We start from the raw sequence: 19,132 nt of genomic DNA on the forward strand, positions 1-19,132 counted from the left end.
CAGACGCGAATTCAGTGCGAGGCTTACCGTGCAAGAACAAAGCTTTTTATTCTCCTGAGACTCAACATGGCCGCCGTGTGATAAAGGTCTATTGAGTTTGAAGTTGCGTCGCACGTGTGAACCAAGCTTATCTGTTCGGTGGGCCTTTATATTCTGGGAAATACTAGCTTCCTTAATTTTTTTTAGTAAATAGACAAGAATAGTTGAAAACTATTATGTTCTTTGATGCTAACGCCTGGAATTAGTCAACAAATTACTCATTTCGCTATTTACGAAAGTTGTGATTGGCCATAGTAATGACTTTGGTTTTTAAGTCACAATCGCGCTATCGTCTTAAGGTTCCATCCAAGCAAGTTTGGTTAGACAAGTTTTTTTTTTCTTTTGGACAATTTTGACTTTCCGTGCGTTACGATGAACAAGTTTCCAGAAAATTCTTTTCAAAAACTCGTTCACAAGCTGGGAACACGAGGATATCACCCTTTTTAAAAAGAGCCTTGTTCAGGAAAACTTGTTTACAGGCATAAGCGAGTGCTTGCTGTAAGTATAATTATATAAGACTACAATTGTGAAGCCAGACAAAACTTCTTTCTTATATGTTTTTGTAGATTTTAACCAATAGAAACGGTTCCTGTTAAAATATCCAGCCGCAGTGTGAACGTTAAAGCAAAGGATTGTGCGAGGTCGCGGTGTTTCCACATAAATTGAAGTACCATTGTTATCAACCTTGAAAACGGCAAGGTTTTAAAGCCAGTCCCTCGATAATATAAGTAGGTGAGGGGGTACGTTTCTAGAGAAAATCGCCGTGCTGCGTCGGTGTGTACTATATATTTACTGATGACGATGTAGTCCTTACGTTCAGCGATGCCTCCACACCCGAAATGAAGCAGTTGACTCCAATCCATTCTTTCCAAAACTGGCTTCTTGATTTCGAACCAGCGGTCAGCGTTGTCCATTATGAGTTGAACAATGAAGGACAGAAAGTTTGCAATAAAATGCGCACCGTCTGCGGGAACTTTAACAGCACTTCTCTAGCAAATCAAACAATATTCTTTGACCTCTTTTTAATGCGTTTCACCTACATGCATTTTCTCTTATTTTTCCGCTGGACACGCACCACGAGGGAGCCAACTGGTGGTTGACTGACAAATACGTGGCCTCCGTTGTGGAATTAAAATTCCGATGGCAGGCCCTGCCGTTCTTCCAAGTGGCGGTGAAAAACCCGCTGCATCATGGCTATCCGCGGTAGCTACGAGGAATTAAAGAACTTGGTAAGGTTTTATTGACGACGTTCAAAAGAAGGCATCAGTTCAATACGCAAATCATAGTTTATTTGAGTATTTCAAGAAAAGACCGAGACGTCCCGTACCTACTGTATGTAGGTGACTCGCCATCAACCATTATCCCGTTTGCACATTTTGCCCGCGAAAAATGACACCGCAAAAAGAGGGAGGTGATGAGGAGGGGGAGGGGGAGGGGAGGAGGAGGGGGAAGGGAGGGGAGGGGGAAGTTTTGATTTGGATATGGAATGGATGTCCGTTTTTGTTAGAGTCATTTAGAGTTACGTTCACGGCAAATACCAGAAATGACTTGTTGAGCTGGCAATTTTGAGAGTCGCCGCTATGTTGACGAAATGCACTTCTTCAAGTGAGAAATAGGTCGTTTCCTCACTCATTACAAACATGCATGCAGTCCTGCCATAACAAGATAAAGACTTTGTTTGATGAAACAACTATGGGAGGGTGCTAGCTATTAAATTTCCTGCGTTCGGATTAGGAAGCACAAAAGAAAAAAAAAAAACCGAAACAAAAAAACAGGAGCACGTTTCCGAAGGCTATCGAATTTGAACTACACGTAATGATTTTAATTTCCCCCAAAGAAAACGTCAGCAAAATTAATAATTGAATTATTTGTCGTTATTGTTCCATGTGAGTCAGCGGAATGAGCAGTTTTGAAATTAACCAAGACCAATAGAGGTGAAATAAGAAATTTTGAAAGCATTTCAGTTGCTACATGTGAAAGAACTTTTTAGGGAACTAAGGGGTCATAACAAGATTCTTCGAAGTGTACCCACCTTGTCTGGGGTAGGGGTATTATTGAAGACACCACCAATCTCCTGAACATAACCGACAAAATTTGTATGGCTTTTTGAAGCAAATACTCAGCTAAATACTCAGGTTGCGTCAAAAATTAAAGCGGATAGTTAATTTTTATGCTGCTATTAACAAGCACATTATCGTCTTTTTAACTCAGTTCGCGATTATGTCACAAACTTCTTTGGAAATTAAGATTACTGAACCAAATGTTTCGTATGAAAGAAATGATTCTATTTTGTATTATTGACTTTCAAAAAAAAAAAAAAAAGGGAAGGTCAATTCACTTGAATAAGTTGAAAAGGACCGCGAAAGAAGGATATGCGATAACTCTAATGAGCCAAAAATAAACATACAAGTAAAGTAAGCACGGATGGCGCTCCGTGGAAAAGACAACAGGACACTGTTGTTGTTGTTTTTTCTTTTGTCTTTTTTTGTTTTTGTTTTTGTTTTGTTGTTTTTCGTACTTTTAGTTTGGTCTGTTTCATGCCGCTGTCGTGTTAAGTTTTCCACGCAGTATCAGCCTTGCTTACTTCACTTTGACAGACAGTCATCATCAGGCAAAAAGAAAAAGAACCAAAAAGTAAGCTCAAGAGATTCAGCCCTTTATTGGCAACAAATGGCACCGACACGATGTGTTTACATTATTTCGTAAATTTTGCACCATCTTACTTTTCGCTTATGGGGATGATGTGGTCTCTCGCCACAAACATCAGGAAAAACTACAAGTCGCTACAAATTTTAGTTATCGTGTCTCAGTGTCGAGCTCAAGCCCGGCGTTACTTTCTCTTCAAAGGCGTCTCAGTGATCGTCGCATCCGCTGTGAAAGTGGATACTCCTGTCCAGGTTCCACTCAGGTCCCGTTCACCCAAGAGATTGTCGTCTTCGTCAAAGAACTTTTCCTTGGCTCTGAAACCGACGTCTATTTTCTGCCGGTTAACTACAACTGAAACTCTATAGTCCGTCTTTGCAGGAACCTATGGTAAAGAAAAGCACGTTGTTATTATTTCATATCACGTTATTATTAAAACTTCGAGAGGAATGAAACCTGAAGCATTGATAACAAGTTTAAAGACAATCTATCTATCTATCTATCTATCTATCTATCTATCTATCTATCTATCTATCTATCTATCTATCTATCTATCTATCTATCTATCTATCTATCTATCTATCTATCTATCTATCTATCTATCTATCTATCTATCTATCTATCTATCTATTACAAATGTTTGTAATAAGGAGTAAATGTTGAATTGCATGTAAATGGTTGAATAAATGTATATACAAAGCAAAAATTACCGTAAAGTGACGTTCATAGGTAGTCTCCTCCGTTTTTTCCTCCCCGCTTTGGTAAACGTATTTCCCATGAGCTCCCACTTCAACTTCTACCTGCCATTTAGCAACCACACTTTGGAGTGTTCCGGATTCGATAGTGGTCTTCACGTTCAGTTTCCACCCGTGTTCGGTGGAATAGCTGGAGGACGTCTTTTTTGTAAATTTCCTGGTGAATTTCCACCACAGGTCTGTTGAACCTTTATTGATGGTTGTGTCTGCAACGAAAGTCACTTCTAATTAATCAGGCCATTTGACTGCGATTGTATGTATAGTGTCGTAAAGCTCAGCAACCGTTCAAGCATTATTTTTTTTTATGCATGAATAAAAGTTGCAATTAATAACTTCTTTGCCTTTGATGTAAAAATGCTTATTCCAAGGAAAGCAATTTCCACTCGCATTTTTGCTCACTGCTTTTTGTTTGTTTCTGTGTCACTGACAACGTATTAATTAAAAAAAATGAAACCACTTAAATTTCTAAAATTTCTAAAAATAGATAAATAAATAATAAATAGATAGATAAACAAACAAATCCTAAAATTACTAACAAAGACCGAAACCTCCAAAATTGCGCTTTTAAAACATAAAGTGAGGTCGAGTAACATCGGATTTACTTGTTCGCTTTTTGTACTCAAACCTCCCTGCTCACAAAACTAGCGACCCTTGTGCATGTTTCATGTTGGTTTCCGCTTGGAGCATAATTTCCCTTCTGACCAAGTTTCTTACTAGTCGTCTTGTGCCTACGCCTTAAACCCCAGAAAAAATGAGCCGTAAGCAAACTGTGTACAGCTTCTGTACACTGTTATTGGCTTTTGTTTCTGTTGACAAATCATCAGAACTCGATAATATCAGTTAAAAATCAGTCTTATTTTAAGCGTTACGATTAAATACCTTGTAACACGGTATCTGGTGTAGTCAGGACGTTCCCGCCAGAATTGAGATCATCCACATGGTAGATGGTGACCTCTCTTCGAGTCGTTTTTGCCAGGCACAATACTTGAGCATTGGCCATAGTATAACTTGGCGATTGATTGTAGTCATCTCCACAAAACGTTACCCAGGACTCCCATTTGTCGTATTTCTCACAAAAGCCGAAATAACTTCTTTTGAACCATTTTCTAATACAATTCTGCATATTCGCATCTTTCACAAAGCAAGGCAAGATCCTTGACACTCCGGTGTCGTAGTGCACCAGTTCACAAGGCTTGTTATTGTAGATGTAATCCCTGAATGAGATCCACACATACTCATTTCCAGTCTTGGAAAGTCCTTCGTCTCTAATGCATTAGAAGATAGAAAAAACAAAAAGATTCACTTGAACGGAAATAAAACACCACACCGGTTGTGATTAACAAAAGACCATTTGAAGTTTGAAAGAACTTCTGGACCTAATTTTTTTGTATAGAATTTTATTTTTGTAGGGATTAATAGATGAAACACTTCAACAATTTTTCACTATTTTATATTCAATGTCAAGATGAATAGAGAAAACTTGCAATTATAGCAGCTTGCAAAGTAACCTTCGATTCTTTCTATTCCAGCTACTTGTGCAGGGTAAATTTCCAAATATGCGTCCCTTCACGTTTTAATGACAAGAGAAATCATGAGATGTACATGTTGCTATTCAGAAATCAGTAGAACTACAACAAATTCGTATATTTTCGTGTCCCTTACTTTAAATTCTCAATAAATCGATTTGTAATTAAAGTTAAATGATTTTATCAGTGCGAGATTTGTTTTTTTTTTGTTTGAATCGACCCTATCAGGTCTAAATGTTTTATTAAGAAAAGAGCCCTCTTTTTTTCTTGAAACAGCAGTTTTTAACCTAAATCTGAATCAGATCTTTCGATCAAACAATTTTAAGGTTTTTGGTTAAACAGAGCAGATTAGTTTCCTCATAAAAGCGCATGCGCAGGACAACACCATATGCTTGCAGAATACAATGGCGAGATTAAAAAAGTTTGTAGTTACTTAATCAGATTCCCTGAAAGAAAATAACTAATTCTCTCACTTTTACTGAAGCACTGAAATCACCCCCATTTTAACCATGCAACCTGTTGAGTCACAGATATTTAATTTGAAAGGTCCGAGTTTGAAAGAAAAGCAGCGAAAGTAACATACTTGTTGGAAACGAGTAGAAACTGGCCTGGAACTATTGTAGTCTAAATCGCACGTGATCGGACTTTTCGCACTTTTTTTATTTGAGCGTGACTCTCGAAAGACAACTGGGAACTTGTCTCTGGAGCATTGCGTCTAAATATTGTTGATTTTTCTCTTGTACGACTTGAGTAGCGGAATTCTTTTTTAAGGAATGTTATCGTGTAAATTTCGAGTTAATCTGCGTATTAGAGAGTTTGATCAATACAACAATACCGCAGCACGGCGAATTCTCCGTCCTTTTGCACTCTTTCCCAACTATAGGCAAAATAAGCCGTGCATGTATTGCTACGTGCTCGTCCAAATCTTCTCCAGTAGAAAGACCAAGCCGGTATATAACCATCTGGAGAACGATATGAGTCTGTTGGAGGAGACCCGTGGCATGTCGACCAGCGGCCCACCCGCTTGCCTGCTTCAGCAAGGTCCAAAAAACTCAGGGCTGCGAGAAGCAGCGCGAGTGACAGTGACTTCATCTGGTGAAACAAAAGTACATGTTTATGTCATTGGGTTATTCTGCAACACTAGAAGACAGCTAGAAATTAAAGTCGCAAAATTTTGATTGAGATACCCTAACGTCGGTATGGATCTGCAAATTTCTTTTGATTAAAGTACTTTGGAGCACAGTTTGTACCTCATGGTATGAATCGAGACAGCAATGCGGGGTAAGTTTGTAGCACATCAGACATAATATTCTTTACAGAAATAGATACAAAGTGGATTAATGTATAGAGAAGATAATTTTATAGTTTAAGGTGATAAGATTTTCTGTACATGATTAAGGTTGATGTGTCACTAATGTGGCGTGCCATGTTCAAATGCTGTTAAATTTGGAGGAAGAAAAATTATTTTTTAATTTCTAATTTCTTAGTACCAACCTGCGAACTGTCCTTCTGTGAGGAATTTGAAATTTTTCAGAGGCCACAGTCATTTGAGAGCACGGACATTTTTGGCGCATTTAATTGTCTTAAAATTGGAAAATTGAAGAAACTTTCTTTCCTTCCTACACCAGAAAAGATAAATAAATAAATATCCAGTGTCATTTTAAAACCTTTTCGGGCTGAATTTGTCTGAAGAAAAATAAGAACGTTGAGCCTCAGCCGTTCTTTCCAAAAAAGAGCGTAACCTTTTGTAATACCGTCTTAACTCGAAACAACTTTGTTTCCAGCAACTCAAAAAGGCAGACCATTGAAGAAGTACGTTTGATAACATTACCTGATACAAGAACAACCGACTTCCACTATCCCAGCAGCCTATTATAAGTAGTAAGCTTGTTAAAGGCGCCTAGTACATGAACTTGAAATCGTCAGCCCGAATTTAGAAGATTGAAGACAATTTTCTTCTTGGCCATCTACAGCCAAAAACGTTTATCTAGTCGAAAAAGTTTTTCTTTTAACAGAGCAGCGTTTAAAATAATTTTTGGTCTGGATTCTCGCCTGCCATTGCTGACAAAGTGCGGGTTTTTTCTCTTTCACCACCTCTACGACAAGTGGCTCAGGATAATCCACCAGTTTAATAACAAAACTCGCTTACCTTTCTGGATCAGTGGTGGTTATTGCTCTGTCTGTTTTCCTTGATCAGGCTGCAAAGTGGTGGTTCTTCAACTCCAGCTCGCTTTACAGTTCATCCTCTTTGTTCACGTACCTTGTTTATATATCCTCTTACACTGGTATCGGTGCGTGATTGTACTATCATCTTTCAATCGATATGGAAAAGGTTCATGACAGGGCGACATATCAGAAATCAACTGTCACTCAGTGTTCACAATATGCGCGTTATCTAAATACAATAATACGTTTATAAAATTAATTTTCATTTTATCTATCCAATTAATCATATGAACGCACGTTCAGTGCACGCATGGGAAAGTAAACGATAAGCAGTTTCAAAGCTGTACATTAATTTTCTGTTTACAACCAAGTTTTCTGTCGAACTATCTTCTCATACAACCACAAAGAAAATAATTCCGGTAGATTGAGTTTACTCAACACTGAACTAGTTAACAGTAAAAAATATCATATATTTGGACCACCAGGCAAACTACATTTTAATACATCTGGAGGACTATCGTTAGACACACAGATTTTTTTTTTTTTTTTACAATATTGCATCAGCTGCTTAAGTTGGGCGCACAAATGGGGTACACTGATGCGTTCGTTTCATTTTCTGGCGCGAAAAATCTGTCTGCCCCGAAACGCTCGGACATTGAATACTGCTCATCAACTGTTTATTAGAGAATTTTTTTATATTGTAACACGCTTTTATTGCAACAACATCGCCTACAATCTATCAACAAGTCCGTATCCGGTTCGTATTTTGATCCTCTAAGAGGGAAGGTAGGGACCGGGACTATTGATCACTTGAAAACTGTGAGGCTTATTTGGTCAAGAGAACATATTTCAAACTTATTAGCATTTGGATCCTTCTTCCAAATGAAATTACGAATGTGTTCTTACTTAATGAACGCAATGAACCGGCAACACCTCGGTTTCGATCCTCTCAAGTACATCTCGTCATTTGCCGGGAATGGCTTTGAGCCGGTTGCTAATAACGCGAAGCTGGCCATATTTCTCGCGGAATAAGAAACATACTTGCTAAACAAACAGAACAGGAGTTCAAATTCAAACTGAAGAGCAAGCAAAACTGCCACAGAACTCATTCATTTATAATAAAGATATTACCTTTCAGCGCAAAATATGACACAAGGCCCGAGCAAAGAAAAAATCAACCTGAACATGCAACAGGAGTTATGTAGGCCTTTCCCTTTTTAGTCTAACTGGAACTAATAGCGATTGCTTTAGATACATGTCCACGGAAATTACGACTATAAGAGAGCCTGGCCCAGTCGGTGATGTCTGCGGACTCACTATTATAAAAGAGAGAACTTGTATCTAATGTTCTTGCGCGAAAATCCAACCGCATTGGAGGAATTTGTGCTCACTTTATGTGAGTTAAGGGTTCAGGGCGCCGATCGCCAAATAACGATATTTAGCAATTAATTTCGGGAAAAATCATTGGTGAGCTAAGCCTTCGTCATGTCGTAGATACGTTTAAATTCCAGCCTCTTTTGGAGAATTTTTCTGGACAAACATGTTTGATTTTGTTTAGATAATGACCACATCCTGTAATTCAGTAGTTAACTTCTCTTTAATCGTTCTGCTTATTCACGCATGCGGAAAAATAGGATAGTGCTGTATTCGTCTTATGAACTCCTACCACATGTTACATTATATAAAGGCCTTTGCGAAGCTGACCGACATTTAAGTAGAAATATGCCTTTCTCTGAACGTTTGGCTACCTGCTATGAGGGCAGCGAGCTAAAATTAAACACAAGATGCAAATTAAAAGAGGTTTTTTAGCGTTAGGTATTACACGAGTATACAAACTAAACAAAATGTAAACTAACCTATAACAGATCGTTCAGAATTAGCCTTTTAATAATGATTTCAATCTGCAGATGCCAAAAGAGCGGTTACACGGTCTCATACTTGGCTTCCTTATAAAATATATTTGCCCTCACAACTTTATGTTGGGTGGTTAACAACTTGTTGACCAAGTAAGTACAGAGGGAAAAAAAAAAAGATTTCAAGAGAAGTGTTGGTAACTTAAGCCGTTTTGAATTAAAATAAATATAATTTGGTTGGTGCTGAAATCAGTTTAAGGGACCAAGTGATATTTGTAAATTATCACAGATGGACAAATTAAAATTGGAAAACGTTTTGTTCCGCTTACCACTGTAATCAAAACAAATCAGAGACATTAGGCAAACCCACAGAACCCCTAATAAAAAACTGACCTTTAAAGCAAGTTATAATTTTAAAAGCTGCAAACAAGTGATGGTAAAAACACAGCATTACGTAATCGCGCCTTTTTGTTTGCTTTGCGTGCAAACGAAAAGTTTCTTCTGTCTGAGTCTCAGCGTGAATCGTCCACTCCAAAATTTTACAAGCACGAATGTAAACGTATCCGTTTTGACTTCCTCCAGACCCAACTATCTACCTCTGGTTCACCAAGGATGCGTGTTCAGGGTGAAATTTAAATGTATATTCTATATATAAAGTCTGTAATACATATCAATTTAAAAATAGTGAAAATGCAAGGAAATGTGTAGTAAAACTTGTTAACCGTCTCTGAATGCTCGTCTAGACTACACATTATGCGCGTTATCTAAATACTATACTACGTTTAATTAATTTTCATTTTATCTATCCAATTAATCAAATGAACGCACGTTCAGTGCACGCATGGGAAAGAAAACGATAGGCAGTTTCAAAGCTGTGCATTAATTTTCTGTTTACAACCAAGTTTTCCGTCAAACTATCTTCTCATACAACCACAAAGAAAATAATTCCGGTAGTTTGAGTTTACTCAACACTGAACTGGTTAACAGTATAAAATATCATATATTTGGAGAACCGGGCGAAATACATTTTAATACATCTGGACGACTGTCGTTATACACAGTTTTTTTTTTTTTACAATATTGCAGATGCTGCTAAGTTGGGCGCACAAAATGATGGGGTACACTGATGCGTTCGTTTCATTTTCTGGCGCGAAACATCTGTCTGCCCCGAAACGCTCGGATATTAAATGCTGCTCATCAACTGTTTATTATAGAATTTTTTTATATTGTAATGTGCTTTTATTGCAACAACATCGCCTACAATCTATCAACTAGTCCTTATCCGGTTCGTATTTTGACCCTTTAAGAGGGAAGGTAGGGACCGGGGCGAGGCGTATTTAGTCAAGAAAACATATTTCAAACTTATCAGCAATTGGATTCTTCTACCAGTTCTTCCAAACGCAATTAGGAGATTGTGTTCTTTCGTAATGAACGCAATGAACCGGCAAGACCACGGTTTTGATCATCTCAAGTACATCTCGTAGTTTGCCGGGAATGGCTTTGGGAGTTGTTCTTAACGCAACGCCGGCCATATTTCTCGCGGAATAAGAACATTGTTGCAAAAAAAACAGAGCAGGAGTTCAAATTCAAAATGAAGAGCAGGCAACTGAACTGCCACAGAACTCATTCATTTATAATAAAGAAATTACCTTTCTGCTCATAATTTGACACACGCGACGGTTAAACGCAGGCCCGAGCAGAGAAAAGAGCGACCTGAACATGCAACAGGACTAAGTAGACCTTTCCCTTTTTAGTCTAACTGGAACTAATAGCGATTATACTTCAGATACATGACCACGGAAATTACGACTATAACGGAGAGCCTGGCCAGTCGGTGATGGCTGCGGACTCACTATTATAAAAGAAAGAACTTGTATTTATTGGAGGAACCGTATTGGAGGAATTTGTGCTAACTTTATGTGAGTTAGGGTTTGAGGGCGCCGATCGCTAAATAATGATATGTAGCAATTAATTTCGGGAAACACCATTGATAAGCCAAACCTTCGTCCTGTCGACGTAGCTACGGCCCAGCGAACTCACCATTTGAACTTGCCAAAAGTTCCTGCATTATTCCAGCCCCCTTTGGATAATTTTTCTTGACAAACATGTTTGATTTTGTTTACGTAATGACCACAACCTGTATTTCAGTAGTTAACTTCTCTGTAATCGTTCTGCTCATTCACGCATGCGGAAAATTAAGATAGTACTGTATTCGTCTTATGAAATCCTACCACATGTTACGTTATATAAAGGCCGTTGCAAAGCTGAAGAACATTTAAGTAGAAATATGCCTTTCTCAAGAAGTTTGGCTACCCGATATGAGGGCTGCGAGCTAAAATTAAACACAGATTTTTTTTTTAGCGTTAGGTATTACACGAGTATACAGACTAAGAATGACATAGACTGTGCCCAATGTGCGGGCGCTGAAAGAGCGGTCACATGGTCTTACATATGGCTTCATTATAGTATTTATTTGCCCTCACAACTTTATGTTGGGTGGTTAACAACTTGTTGACCAAGTAAGTACAGAGAAAAAAAAGATTCCAACAGAAGTGTCGGTATCTGAAGCCCTTTTGAATTAAAATAAATATAATTTGGCTGGTGCTGAAATCAGTTTAAGGGACCAAGTGATATTTGTAAATTATCACAGATGGACAAATTAAAATTGGAAAACGTTTTGTTCCGCTTACCACTGTAATCAAAACAAATTAGAGATATTAGGCAAATCCCACAGAACCCCTAATAAAAAAACTGACCTTTAAGGCAAGTTATAATTTTAAAAGCTGAAACAAGCGATGGTAAAAACACAGCATTACGTAATCGCGCCTTTTTGTTTGCTTTGCGTGCAAACGAAAAGTTTCTTCTGTCTGAGTCTCAGCGTGAATCGTCCACTCCAAAATTTTACAAGCACGAATGTAAACGTATCCGTTTTGACTTCCTCCAGACCCAACTATCTACCTCTGGTTCACCAAGGATGCGTGTTCAGGGTGAAATGTAAATGTATATTCTACATATAAAGTCTGTAATACATATCCAATTGAAAATACTGAAAATGCAAGGAAATGTGTAGTAAAACTTGTTAACCGTCTCTGAATGCTCGTCTAGACTACACATTATGCGTGTTATCTAAATACGATACTACATTTAAATAATTTTCATTTTATCTATGTAATTAATCAAATGGTGTAAGAGAACGCACGTTCAGTGCACGCGTGGGAAAGAAAACGATAGGCAGTTTCAAACTGTACATTAAATTTCTGTTTACAACCAAGTTTTCTGTCGAACTATCTTCTCATACAACCACAAAGAAAATAATTCCGGTAGTTTAAGTTTATTCAACACTGAACTAGTTAACAGTATAAAATATCATATGTATGGACCACCGGGCAAATACATTCTAATACATCTGGAAAACAGTCGCTATACACACAGTTTTATTTTACAACATTGCAGCTGCTGCTTAAGTCGGGCGCATAAATGCGGTACACTATGCGTTCGTTTCATTTTCTCGCGCGAAACATCTGTCTGCCCCGAAACGCTCGGATATTAAATGCTGCTTATACAGCTTTTTATTATAGATATATAGTTTTTATTGTAACGTGCTTTTATTGCAACAACATCGCCTACAATCTATCAACTAGTCCTTATCCGGTTCGTATTTTGATCCTTTAAGAGGGAAGGCAGGGACCGGGGCGAGGCTTATTTGGTCAAGAAAACATATTTCAAACTTATCAGCAATTGGATTCTTCTTCCAGTTCTTCCAAACGCAATTAGGAGTGTGTTCTTTCGTAATGAACGCAATGAACCGGCAAGACCACGGTTTTGATCATCTCAAGTACATCTCGTAGTTTGCCGGGAATGGCTTTGGGAGTTGTTCTTAACGCAACGCCGGCCACATTTCTCGCGGAATAAGAAAGATTGTTGCAAAACAAACAGAACAGCAGTTCAAATTCAAACTGAAGAGCAAGCAAAACTGCAACAGAACTCATTCATTTATAATAAAGAAATTACCTTTCAGCTCATAATTTGACACAAGCGACGGTTAAACGCAGGCCCGAGCAGAGAAAAGAGCGACCTGAACATGCAACAGGAGTTATGTAGACCTTTCCCTTTTTAGTCCAACTGGAACTAATAGCGATTGCTTTAGATACATGACCACGGAAATTACGACTATAAGAGAGCCTGGCCCAGTCGGTACTCACTATTATAAAAGAGAGAACTTGTATTTAATGTTCTTGCGCGAAAATCCAACCCTATTGGAGAAATTTGTTCTCACTTTATGTGAGTTAAGGTTTCAGGGCGCCGATCGCTAAATAATGATATTTAGCAATTAATTTCCGGAAAAATCATTGGTGAGCCAAGCCTTCGTCCTGTCGTAAATACGTTTAAATTCCAGCCTCTTTTGGAGAATTTTTCTTGACAAACGTGTTTGATTTTGTTTAAATAACGACCACATCTTGTAATTCAGTAGTGGACTTCTCATTAATCGTTCTTCTAATTCACGCATGCGGAAAAATAGGATAGTGCTGTCTTCATTTTATGAAATCCTACCACATGTTACATTATATAAAGGCCTTTGCGAAGCTGACCGACATTTAAGTAGAAATATGCCTTTCTCTGAAGGTTTGGCTACCTAATATGAGGGCAGCGAGCTAAAATTAAACATAAAATGCGAATTAAAAGAGGTTATTTAGCCTTACACGAGTATAAAGACCAAAAAAATGTAAACTAACGAGTAACATACTCAAAATGAGCCTTTAACAATGATTTCAATGTGCGGGCGCTAAAATAGCGGTTACACGGTCTCATACTTGGCTTCCTTATGGTATTTATTTGCCCTCACAACTGTATGTTGGGTGGTAAACAACTTGTTGACCAAGTAAGCACAGAGAAAAAAAAAAGATTTCAACAGAAGTGTCGGTATCTTAAGCCGTTTTGAATGAAAATAAATATAATTTGGCTGGTGTTGAAATCAGTTTAAGGGACCAAGTGATATTTGTAAATTTTTTATCACTGATGGACAAATTAAAATTGGAAAACGTTTTGTCCCGCTTACCACTGTAATCAAAACAAATTAGAGATATTAGGTAAAACCCACAGAACCCCTAATAAAAAACTGACCTTTAAGGCAAGTTATAATTTTAAAAGCTGCAAACAAGTGATGGTAAAAACACAGCGTTACGTAATCGCGCCTTTTTGTTTGCTTTGCGTGCAAACGAAAAGTTTCTTCTGTTTAAGTCTCAGCGTGAATCGTCCACTCCAAAATTTTACAAAGCACGAATGTAAACGTATCCGTTTTGATTTCCTCTAGACCCAACTATCTACCTCTGGTTCACCAAGGATGCGTGTTCAGGGCACGCATGGGAAAGAAAAAGATAGGAAGTTTTAAAGCTGTACATTAATTTTCTGTTTACAACCAAGTTTTCTGTCGAACTATCTTCTTATACAACCACAAAGAAAATAATTCGGGTAGTTTGAGTGTACTCAACACTTAACTAGTTAACAGTATAAAATATCCTATATTTGGACCACCGGGCAAATACATTCTAATACATCTGGAAAGCTGTCGGTTATACACACAGTTTTATTTTACAACATTGCAGCTGCTGCTTAAGTTGGGCGCATAAATGCGGTACACTATGCGTTCGTTTCATTTTCTCGCGCGAAACATCTGTCTGCCCCGGTTCGTATTTTTTATCCGGTTCGTATTTTGATCCTCTAAGAGGGAAGGTAGTCCCTATTGATCACTTGAAAACTGTGAGGCTTATTTGGTCAAGAAAACATATTTTAAACTTATTAGCATTTGGATCCTTCTTCCAAACCCAATTAGGAGTGTGTTCTTTCGTAATGAACGCAATGAACCGGCAACACCTCGGTTTCGATCCTCTCAAGTACATGTCGCCATTTGCCGGGAGTTGCTATTAACGCAACGCTGGCCATATCTCTCGCGGAATAAGAAACATACTTGCTAAACAAACAGAACAGCAGTTCAAATTCAAACTGAAGAGCTAGCAAAAGGCCACTGAGAAGCGACGAGTTAAACGCAGGCCCGAGCAGAGAAGAGAGCGACCTGAACATGCAACATGAGTTATGTAGTCCTTTCCCTTTTTAGTCTAACTGGAACTAATAGCGATTGCTTTAGATACATGACCACGGAAATTACGACTACAAGAAAGCCTGGCTCAGTCGATGATGTCTGCGGACTCACTATCATAAAAGAGAGAACTTGTATTTAATGTTCTCGCGCGAAAATCCAACCGTATTATATTGGAGGAATTTGTGCTCACTTTGTGTGAGTTAAGGTTTAAGGGCGCCGATCGCCAAATAATGATATCTAGCAATTAATTTCGGGAAAAACCATCGGTGAGCCAAGCCTTCGTCCTGTCGTAGATACGTTTAAGATCCTGCATTCCAGCCACTTTTAGAGAATTTTTCTGGACAAACATGTTTGATTTTGTTTAGATAATGACCACATCCTGTAATTCAGTAGTTAACTTCTCTTTAATCGTTTTTCTAACTCACGCATAAGGAAAAATAGGATAGTGTCTTCGTCTTATGAAATCCTACCACATGTTACATTATATAAAGGCCTTTGGGAAGCTGACCGACATTTAAGTAGAAATATGTCTTTCTCAGGACGTTTGGCTACCTGATATGAGGGCAGTGAGCTAAAATTAAAACACAAAATGCGAATAAAAAGAGGTTACTTAGCGTTAGGTATTACACGAGTATACAAACTAAACAAAATGTAAACTAACCAGTAACACATCGTTCAGAATTAGCCTTTTAATAATGATTTCAATGTGCAGGCGCTGAAAGAGCAGTTAAACGGTCTCATACTTGGCTTCCTTATAGTATTTATTTGCCCTCACAACTTTATGTTGGGTGGTAAACAACTTGTTGACCAAGTAAGTACAGAGAGAAAAAAAAAAATTCAACAGAGTTGTTGGTATCTTAAGCCGTTTTGAATGAAAATAAATGTAATTTGGCTGGTGCTGAAATCAGTTTAGGGGACCAAGTGATATTTGTAAATTTTTTATCACTGATGGACAAATTAAAATTGGAAAACGTTTTGTTTCGCTTACCACTGTAATCAAAACAAATTAGAGATATAAGGCAAAACCCACAGAACCCTTTAATAAAAAACTGACCTTAAAGGCAAGTTATAATTTTAAAAGCTGCAAACAAGTGATGGTAAAAACACAGCAATACGTATTCGCGCCATTTTGTTTGCTTTGCGTGCAAACGAAAAGTTTCTTCTGTTTGAGTCTCAGCGTGAATCAAGCACGAATGTAAACGTATCCGTTTTGACTTCCTCCAGGCCCAACTATCTACCTCTGGTTTACCAAGGATGCGTGTTCAGGGTGAAATGTAAAAGTATATTCTATATGTAAAGTCTGTAATATATATCAATTTGAAAATTGTGAAAAACCGTGTCTAAAATTGTGAAAAACCGTGTCTAACCGTGTCTGAATTTTCGTCCACTACACGTGCGTGACACGCCTAAGTCATAGCAACCAAGGGAGGGCAAAGGAATTGTGATCATCGGCTTGGTCCACGTACCACACGGCAAAGGAGCGAGTGTACATAATGTTTACTTTTTAACAATAAAAGATAAATAATTTTGCACTTGAGCGAGACTAAGTTTTGTTAGGAAATATCCATGAAGAAATGCTAAAAAGATTTAGGAATATCTAGATTTTTGTAATCTGGTCTCCGCCCCCTAGAGACTTGCTTCTTGTGTTCTCGCAACACCTGCCTTACCTCTGAGTATTTGTTTTTTATTATTATTCAATATATCGCAAGATTTCTACAGCAGCATGGAAAGCTATACCTCATTTTAAAAAGCAGAAAATAAACTTTACAGGAAAAAAATGTTTCTCGACAAAGTAAGCTTAAATCATAATATTTCAATGAAAGAAGAAAAGAGGAATAAGTCATTAACTTATTCTAAACATTTCAATAACTCCTTTCAAAATGATGTGTATAGTTGTAAAGAAAATTTAAAAGCAAAAACGTTTCTTGTTGTATGGGTCTTGTATTGGCAACATATCCTGCAAGTCTTATAATGATGGTTATGTATCACATGTAAATCGAATGCAAATCCAAAGCGCCGATCGTAGCCCGATTTACGTGTCCCCACGCGGTCATGCTTTAACTAAATTATTTTACCATGTCGCTCAAAAAAGATGCTTCGAACCGAAAACGCTGAGCTCTTCACTCCCGAAAATGAAGATTTTTTCATCCAATAAGCAGGTTTCGAAAGTAGGAATCCGATCTTCATAGCACTTCGTCGCATTTCAAGAGGATTTGCTCGACTGCCTGCTAGCCGGCTGTGAAGTGTCATGTGTGAAAGTTTATACTGCTTCCTTACCTCGATTCTTGGCTCTCAATTTGGAGCTGATGGTCAAAATCACTCTCGTCCGTTACAAGACATTCCATCGGGATCATTTTCGCCTTCTAAAACCCATGTCGAGAAGCTACTCTGGATCGTATTAAAACGCCGATTAAAAACGCGCTCAGTAAAAGCTTAGTCGAAATTATGGTCATGTAAGACACATTGAACCTTCTTGGCTCGTTCTCTCGCAAGAAAATGGCTAGGCCTATTGTTTTCCTGTTCTTCAAATATGGGGGAATCGGAAGTAACGCAATCTTTTTAGAATTTTTGCGTAACAGGGAAAAGTTGATGAATTCAGCAAATTTGTCAGATGTAGTTTGAAATTCACTAAGTGATCTAATGCGATGTCAAAGCTTTTCGCTGCACTGTATTCATAACGTATTTAAGGATGCTACTATATTTTCCATTTTCCCTCTATTTTAAAGGTAGACTCCAAGTTCTTCTCTCTAAGAAAGTTTTTGTCATTTTTTTCTATATTTCGACCTTGCCTGCATACTGAAGAATTTTAAGTTGCAAATTTTTCAATTAATCAGATCTGTCTGATCTTCTAACCTGCTTCGGACATACATTAAAAAAAGTACTGACAATTATAAGTATTTAACGTCTTTACGACTCTTTTCGACAATATTTGCGTGCCTGAGGCCCGGTTCATACGTCGAACTTTACATGAGCTGAACCTAATCATTTGGTTCGGCGCATGTAAAGATCGACTTATGAATCAGTTAGGATCGACAGATTTGTATTTGGGTGGACCCGCCGTTCTATTCGACTGCGCCAGTCGAATAGAACGGCAAAAGTTCGACTTCGATTCATACGTCGTACTTTACATGAGCCGAACCAACTGCATACGTTACGCATAAATTATATAAATTATATCTATCCCAGAGGTCTGCGCGTTCCATCGAGTTGGCATGCGCAAAGGACTTCATTCTGAACAAGATGGCGGGAAAAGATGAATGTGCTTGTTCTTCTTGTTTAGATCTATAGAGACTCTTCCCTACTTTCGTACAGAAAAGGGAATCTTTGAAAGACGTACTCGTATAAGCAAATTAATATTGAAGGTCATATCCTTCTTATCTCGACCAATAGGAGCTGTGTTTGGCCTGTGTTCATAATAATAATAATAATAATAATAATAATAATAATAATAATAATAATAATTTATTCACTTAATATAGCGCCTTTGAACATTAAAATGATCAAAAAGCGCTTTAAATGAATTTAAAACTTTTATATAAAATATAAGAACTATAACGAATTATAAGAAATATCAATAAAAACTAATACTAAAATAAACTATTGACCACCCCCAATTCCATTTTACCAAACAAGCTTTTCTATGTCAGAATTCATCTTTCCCGCCATTTTGAACCTTGTTGAGAAAAAACAACAGCCGCTGACCACGAAAATATCTTTCTCACTTGAGCTTTAATTAAGTTCGACTTCAGTTAGTTTCGACGTCTGAATCAACATCCGAACTTAATTATTTGGGTCGACCTGAATAGGTATTAGGTTCGGCTCATGTAAAGTTCGACGTTTGAACCGAGCCTGAAACACCCCTCCGGCAGAAGTTAGAGACAGCTTTAACTCGGCCTCCTGTAGAGTGGTAGTCATCACAGGACTTTAGGGAAAGAATTAAACTATTTTACCAAAAGCCTTGATTCTAAAAGTCCTATTAAATTACACCCTGACTAAAGGATCAATTGGGTGCAACATCGTGTTTGTCACACAAAACGTCCGGTGGCTCAACGG

General features: G+C 37.9%; 1 protein-coding gene and 1 pseudogene across 2 annotated transcripts; one reads left to right on the forward strand and one right to left on the reverse strand.

Moving 5' to 3' along the window:
* The first annotated feature begins 296 nt into the window (after positions 1-296).
* On the forward strand, positions 297-1,432 carry LOC146461531 (uncharacterized; annotated as a pseudogene).
* A 1,242-nt stretch (positions 1,433-2,674) lies between these two features.
* LOC146461532 (uncharacterized) lies at positions 2,675-17,486 on the reverse strand. Of its 2 annotated transcripts, XM_085086775.1 has the most exons (5): positions 7,113-7,263; positions 5,799-6,055; positions 4,317-4,702; positions 3,393-3,643; positions 2,675-3,067 (listed from the first exon to the last, which is right to left on the reverse strand). In XM_085086775.1, exons 2-5 carry the CDS (start codon positions 6,053-6,055, stop codon positions 2,870-2,872), a joined length of 1,092 nt encoding a protein of 363 aa, XP_084942901.1. In that variant the 5' UTR covers positions 7,113-7,263; the 3' UTR covers positions 2,675-2,869. The 2 variants fall into 2 exon arrangements, with proteins under 2 accessions (XP_084942901.1, XP_084942902.1); XM_085086776.1 differs by lacking the exons at positions 5,799-6,055; positions 7,113-7,263 and adding an exon at positions 17,357-17,486.
* Between the last annotated feature and the right edge of the window lie 1,646 nt (positions 17,487-19,132).

Source organism: Pavona decussata, unplaced genomic scaffold (assembly GCF_977016875.1).
Source record: "Pavona decussata unplaced genomic scaffold, jaPavDecu1.1 SCAFFOLD_197, whole genome shotgun sequence".
Classification (NCBI taxonomy): Eukaryota; Metazoa; Cnidaria; class Anthozoa; order Scleractinia; family Agariciidae; genus Pavona; species Pavona decussata.

Excerpts from the sequence above, each read along its gene's own strand:
- LOC146461532 (XM_085086775.1), bottom strand. The coding sequence starts at position 6,055 with ATGAAGTCACTGTCACTCGCGCTGCTTCTCGCAGCCCTGAGTTTTTTG. Across the intron at positions 4,703-5,798 it reads GGAGAATTCGCCGTGCTGCG|AGACGAAGGACTTTCCAAGA; the intron begins GTATTGTTGTAT and ends CTAATGCATTAG. Across the intron at positions 3,644-4,316 it reads ACCAGATACCGTGTTACAAG|ACACAACCATCAATAAAGGT; the intron begins GTATTTAATCGT and ends CTTTCGTTGCAG.